Source organism: Nicotiana tomentosiformis, chromosome 10 (genome assembly GCF_000390325.3).
Source record: "Nicotiana tomentosiformis chromosome 10, ASM39032v3, whole genome shotgun sequence".
Classification (NCBI taxonomy): Eukaryota; Viridiplantae; Streptophyta; class Magnoliopsida; order Solanales; family Solanaceae; genus Nicotiana; species Nicotiana tomentosiformis.
This window is the reverse complement of record NC_090821.1, coordinates 56,375,949-56,382,761: the sequence shown is the minus strand read 5'-3', so window position 1 is coordinate 56,382,761 and position 6,813 is coordinate 56,375,949. Positions and strand designations below refer to the sequence as shown.

Sequence of the window (6,813 nt, the reverse complement as noted above, 5' to 3'; positions counted from 1 at the left end):
CTTTCTTACTACATTGATTATGTGTGCTATGAGCTGAAGGTCTACAGAAAACAGTTTCTCTACCTACTTCAGGTAGGGATAAGGCACAGCCCACCCTCCCCAGACACCACTTATGGGAATACTAGATATGTTGTAATAACAAGAATTTTTACAGAAATGCAGTAAAAGATTACAAAATCAAGATCTGTTGTGATAAATAATCACTTCTTCTCCACCTAAATGTGCCATATTCATTGGCAGTTTCATTGAATGACAAAAAATTCTGAAGCATCAAATCTATTAGTATTATCTTTTTTTCTACTTGCCAACTTTCCCATGTATTACTTTACACCAATATTCTAGATCACTAAACTAAATCTTGAAAACCAACCTAGTATGACAGAGTTCCCAAATTATACATATTCATCAACAAGAGGACCTAAAACAAGTCTCAAATTAGAAGGACATCTATCTCCAATGAGTACTAAATTCAATTTGACACTCAGAAAAGGAAAAGTTAAAATGTATACAAATAAGCTTAAAAAGGAAAAGCAGAAAAGGGAAATGCAATAAAGGATATACTTCCCACTTGGATCATGGAAAGTATGTGCCAGAAGACAAGTATCGAAAAGGAATTCAAGCTTTCAGCTACACTGTATAAGAGCAAGGGAGGCAATTACTGGCAAAAGAGACACTTATGTAAGCAATTGCTATACGATTGTACGTAATAAAAGGCTATACAAGGGTTCAAGTACACGTTATTCAAACTGCATCCCTTTATATTACCTACAGACAGCATTCTTGCGCAAATTCAGGTAACGGCTAAAAGGGAGAAACCGAAAGGAAAGGAAATTATACCCGACAAGGGATGAATAACTAAGAAACATGAAAGTGGAATCTCATAAGAATGAATTTGGACAACTAGTGGATAAACCTCATGAATACCATGCATCAACTAAGGTTATGATGTCGCGCCAAGTTTACAACTCTTAAAAGCCGGTTTACCATCCATAAGCTTCTGATTTTCGTTTTCACCTAGACAACAACAACCCAGTAGATTCACACAAGTGGGGTCTGGGGAAGTTAGGATGTATGCAGCCTTACCCCTACCCTGGAGGGCAGGTTGTTTCCGTTAGACCCTCAGCTAAAGAAAAGACGAAAGAAGCAATGATAGCAAGTAATATCAAATGATATAAATATCAAAGCACCACATAATTGGTGCCTACACCATTTTTTTCTTTGTTTTTTCATGGATTCACAAATAAAAAACAGGAGACTAAGCAGATTAAATGATCATGCCCTCAATGATATCTGCCAGACTGCCACAATAAAGGAAAGAATTCCTAAAATAACATGTATGAAACTGAAAGATGGAACAAAGTACTTCATTTCCAAAGCTACCAATTGTCTTGAAAGTAAGCTTAATTTGTGGACCATCAATTGCAAGAATAAATGTACTCAGTACACAGGCCAAGATATCAAAGAACCACCTTGCAGAACCTTATTTCTCTCCTCGACAAAGTCAAGAAAATAAGGATCGCGAAACCCAAAAAGACCAAGTTCTATGACTTTCCTAGAGAAGCTTTAGCAAACACTAATCAAAATCTATCACTGTATTGCTCTCTCATGTTATTTCACCTATCTCTAGCTATTTGATGGCCACCTTTGGAACATCATGTTACTGAAAATGGGAGAAGACAATTCAATTGAAAGGAACTTTGGATAGAAGTTGAAAAGGAAAAGAAAAATTGTACTCAAGACCTTCCATAGAAAACTATGCTGTTGAATCTTGAGCCATGTTTGTGCTCCCCCACTCTGAAAAGGATTTAAAAAAAGAGAGATTGTGAAAAGCAAAAAAAAGAAGTTGGGATAAATTACCCATTAGCAAGAATCCTGTTGCCCCAGAAACCAATTATGTATCTATTGGCATCCAATGCCGCTACAGTACAACACATGGGGGCTGCCGAATTCCGTATCTTCAGCATCCCATGACGGCACAATTATACACAAAGCTACCAGATCGTTTTCGGCCAAGCAAGTTCCATTGTGGAGGCCCTTCACTCGGTAACCACGAATTTACTTCAATATATCCTTCACCAATTGCCCTAGGCCCTCCAATTACAATTAATCTATCACCACATGCTCGAAAAGCCAAACCCCAACCATTCATTGAAGCTGCTCTTTCGGGCAGTCGTCCTATGGTAACCCATTCTTTGTCTTGCTTATCATACTTCCTCACCTCCATGTCAGCATAATCAGCAGCATACAATTCATTATTTACAACTGCCACCAAAGGAGGTGCTTCAGATGTAGCAGGCATATCGTTCCTTGCTGTACGCACAGGAGACATGTTCGGGATTTCAGTCCATGTTCCTGTTTCCAGATCATACTCCTCCCCGCATGTCAACAGCTTTGATTCAGCTCCTCCAATGCCTCCTATCACATAAAACTTTCTATCCATGAATACCCCAGAACACATCTTGCGTGGCTTGTTCATGCTCGGCAAGGTCTTCCATGTTCCTGCCTCCGAATTGTAAAGTTCAGCTGAGCTAAGAATACTGCCTTGCGAGTCACAACCACCAGCTAGAATGGCAATTTCCTCGAGGCTGGCGGAACCAAATAAACATCTTGGTGCATTCATCTGCATTCCAGATGACCACGTATTTGTCAATAAGCTGTAACGATAAATGACATGCGCCAATACCTCCTTTCCAAACACAAGCAGCTCTGTGCCAACGGCCAAAGACTCCTTGTCGGAGAACACAAAGCATTCATTGGGATTCATAGTTGGTAGATGCATCCAACGGCGGCGAGTAGGGTCAAAAGCTTCCCATTCAAGCAGCTGGCAGGAGAAATAAACCCAATGCTCAACCACACCATTTTGCCGCCGCAATCTGTAAAGTTCACCGCTCCTAATTAATGAGCGAAAGCTACTATTCAAAGATGCTATGGCGCCATAATCCGACCTAGAGCAACGAATGAGACAACTGATGGAGTTGTCACGGCCAATGGCATGAATAAGAGAGCTCGAATCAGAATTATCCCCAGCATGACGCTGATTGCCAGCTTGCTCATCAGGGGATGCTGAAGAATTGCCCAAGGATAGAGCCACTCCTACTCGGTTGAAAGCATCGGACTGCTTTGGTAACTTGCATTGCACATGTTCACTCTCCTCATCATTTTCCAATGGCCTTTTGCCACGCTGGACCTCAATCCTATCGAGGCGATAACTCATGCAAGCCGCCCAGTTACTTTCTGTCCGATAATCCCTTGACACCAAACAAGACCGATCTTTTAACATGTCGTCCAGATTCAACCCAAAAGAACACCAGTTCCGCGGCCTTGCTCTGATCTGGATCTACCCTCTGCTCTTCCTCACAAGACTGATATCCACTGCAGAAAATTAATACGGAACAACAAATTTTTCCCCAAAGAAAAAAATATCAAAACTCAGAAATTCAGAGTAAATAAAGAAACTACAGAAAGACAAATTTTCAATCATCCAAAGCAGGAAAAAAGAAATCTATAGCTGTATTTGGTTCAACATCAGTTTTGATCATTAATTAAGGCAAATCCAAGTAACGCCAATGTCTTTTATGGATAGAGACAATCCCAATAACGCAAATGCAGGGATTTGTCAGCAAAGCAAAAACACACACACACAAAAAAAAAAAACATCTATGGACAGCTCATTGATTCAAGTAGAAAAAACCAATAATCCAGATCAAGATAACTCCTTACAAAGATTCAATTTTTAATAATAACACAACCGAATAAGGAAGCAGATCCTTGAAACCAATCAAATGACAAAAACCCATAATCAAAAACTCAAGAATACACCCTAAAAATCAAAACTTTCAATCAAATAAGCATGCAAGAATCATTAAAGATGCAAACTTTAGCATACCCAGATCTTCTAAATTCAGATCAAACAACACCCTTTTACTCAAATTCACTAAAAATTCAATCTTTCATTCATTTCAATGCTTAAAACAGGAAAATACATATAAATTGCAACAAAAATAAAACAGTTCAAACATTTTTTTTTTAAAAAAGAAATAGTTAAATAGCATAGAAGACTTACAAATTGGATAAGATGAAAAGTGAAGCTGATTGGAATGAATGAACTGAAAAAGAACAATCTTTTTTCTTCTCTATGTAAATCAAATTCTACCACTATGGTTTTTTTTTTCCCCTACTATCTCTATAGTTTTTTCCTTTCTTTCTTTCTGTTTTTCTGTTTGTACTAGTATAAGGGCAGTTAGTTGTTTGTTTTTATTTTATTTTATTTTCTATTGGAAGAAGAAGAAGAAGAAGAAGAGAAGAAGTTATGGCTTTGGATACTCTCTGAAAATCAAAGTAAGGTTTGGCTTATGCTTTGGGGCATAATCTTTGAAGGACAACTTTATCTCTCTTCTTCTTCTCATCTCTCTCTCCAAAACTCTATTTTATTTCAACTACTTAAATAGATTTTCTGCAAAAAACAAATAAAAAAACAATAAAAGGCGTTTTTGGGGTTTGTTTTGGAGGGGGGGGGGGGGGGGGGGGTTTCATTCCACAGAATAGTTGTTTACATATTTATACGTAGACAGCTGGATTTGTGTAATTGTGTGTATGTAACGTGTATGTGTATGTGGATATTTTTATTTTTTATTATTAAATAAAAACAAATACAAGTGAGAGAGAAAAGACAAAAGAGAGAGGTGGAAGAAGGGAGGATAAGCGTGTAGGAGGAAGGTTGTGGGTCCCACTTTACAGCTTAGCCGAGGTTAGCTCCTTCACCTCTTCTTCTTATTACTTCTTTTTTATCACTTTTAAATTAATATCATATAAATATAAATTCAAAAAAAAAAAAAAAAAAAAGACATCAAAACTCAAAAAAAATCTCTTTACTTAACGTATAACATAAAACTAATTAAAAGAATCTAAATTATTCAATACTAAAATGAACAAGTGTAAATAGACCAAGGTAATTATTGTTGATTCATACAGTTGATCTTAATAAGTTTGAAAGTAACACCAAAATTGTATCGTTATAATATAGTAATATAGAGAATAGTATCACATTCAAAGTTCTTCTATAAATAAAGGTTGTGAATAAAATATCACATAGATTACCTTAAACGTGAAATTACGGATTGAGGACTAGCTCATTGTTGGGATTTTAAGCTTGTGTAGCTTAAAGAGAGTGAATGAGAAATGGAGGGAAAAAAGAAATATTTGAGTTTCCCTTGGGAAAGGGACATTGTCCCGGAGGAAGAAAAGGCTTTTGATGGGTATATATATAATTGCTCTTCTTCTAGCTCTTAAAGAGTTAAGAAAAAGGCAAGCCTCGCGCCGTCGTCGTCGTTGCTCGCTCGGCTCGGCTACGACTACGGCTACGGCTTCGGTTTCGGTTTCGCCTTTGGATTTGGTCAAAGATTGATTGATTAATTTTTTTGGACAAAATTTCTTTTAATTATTTAATTAATTAATTAACGAAAAATTCAATCCGGAATAACCCATGACCCGGTTCCGTCCGGCCCATTTTTTTTCGGATTATTTTAAATATATTTTTCCCGCAATATTTCAAACACCCCTTTTCCAACAGCCATGGCTGTTTCTGAAAGGTTGCAAACCTTTTCAGAAACATTGCCATCAACTCTATAAATAGAGTTTGAATCCCAAAATCTTTCGTGAAGAAATTTTCTAAGCTTCTTCTTCTTCTTCTTCTGCAAAATATTTTTCAGTGTGTTTTACGACCATTGAGTGGTTCGCAGTTCATCAGAGTTTTTGGTACCAATACACTAGTGAGTTAAATCGTTCTATCCTTGGGGATATATTCGAGCACCTCGGGTACTTGAGGAGAATAATTTCCTTAAGGATACACTGTGTATTCCGTGGGCTCGATTTATTCCTATATTTTTTTTATTTGTTTTTTTCAGCATCTATTTCGTTAAACAAGTATTACTAACTTTCTGTTTTATTTTTTTTTTCAGAAAGTTTAATTGTTTATTACAGCAATACAGAATAATAACAATCTTAAGGAAATTATTTTTTTTTTATATTCTGCATTTTGTTTGTGGAGATTAAAACATGTGTGATTTTCTACTCCTTCTGAATTTTACTATTCTGATTTTACTATTGCGGCAACGATGATAGCCTCGTCAAGCCGGACTGCTGTTCCACCGGCAGAGAAACCGGAAAAATTTTCCGGAGCCAACTTCAAAGGATGGCAGCAAAGGGTGTTCTTCTGGCTTACCACACTTGGTATGCAGAAATTCACTAGCGAAGAACCTTCAGTACCTGCTGCGGACATGCCGGACAACGAGAAATTCATGATTGTTGAGGCGTGGAAGCAGGCAGATTTTTTTTGCAAAGGCTATATCTTAAGCGCTTTAGAGGATGATTTGTATAACATGTACAGTGCGATGAATACTTCGAAAGAATTATGGGACGCACTTGAGAAGAAGTACAAGACTGAAGATGCATGCTTGAAGAAGTTCGTGGTTGTCAAGTTTCTAGACTATAAAATGATAGACAGTAAAACTGTTGGAACCCAAGTTCAGGAGCTTCAACTTATTTTTCATGACCTTATTGCTGAAGGTCTGGTCGTGAATGAAGCATTTGAAGTAGCTGCAATGATTGAAAAATTACCTCCTTCGTGGAGAGATTTCAAGAACTATCTTAAGCACAAGCGCAAAGAAATGAAGTTGGAAGATCTTGTGATTCGTCTCAAGATTGAGGAAGACAACAAAACAGTCGAGAAGAAGTCTCGTGGAAATTCAACGATCATGGGAGCTAATATCGTTGAGGAGACTGCTCCAAAAAGTAAGAAAAGAAAGAGGTCTTCTG

General features: G+C 37.3%; 1 protein-coding gene across 2 annotated transcripts; it reads right to left on the bottom strand.

The window, feature by feature from the left end:
* Positions 1-1,350: 1,350 nt before the first annotated feature.
* Positions 1,351-4,456, bottom strand: LOC104117495 (F-box/kelch-repeat protein SKIP11-like). 2 transcript variants are annotated; one of them, XM_070187452.1, is made up of 2 exons: positions 4,064-4,456; positions 1,351-3,372 (listed from the first exon to the last, which is right to left on the bottom strand). In XM_070187452.1, the coding sequence occupies exon 2, from the start codon at positions 3,278-3,280 to the stop codon at positions 1,958-1,960; it is 1,323 nt and encodes a 440-aa protein (XP_070043553.1). In that variant the 5' UTR covers positions 3,281-3,372; positions 4,064-4,456; the 3' UTR covers positions 1,351-1,957. The 2 variants fall into 2 exon arrangements, with proteins under 2 accessions (XP_070043553.1, XP_070043554.1); XM_070187453.1 differs by having other exon boundaries at positions 1,351-3,362.
* Positions 4,457-6,813: the final 2,357 nt, after the last annotated feature.

Excerpts from the sequence above, each read along its gene's own strand:
- LOC104117495 (XM_070187452.1), bottom strand. The coding sequence starts at position 3,280 with ATGTTAAAAGATCGGTCTTGTTTGGTGTCAAGGGATTATCGGACAGAA.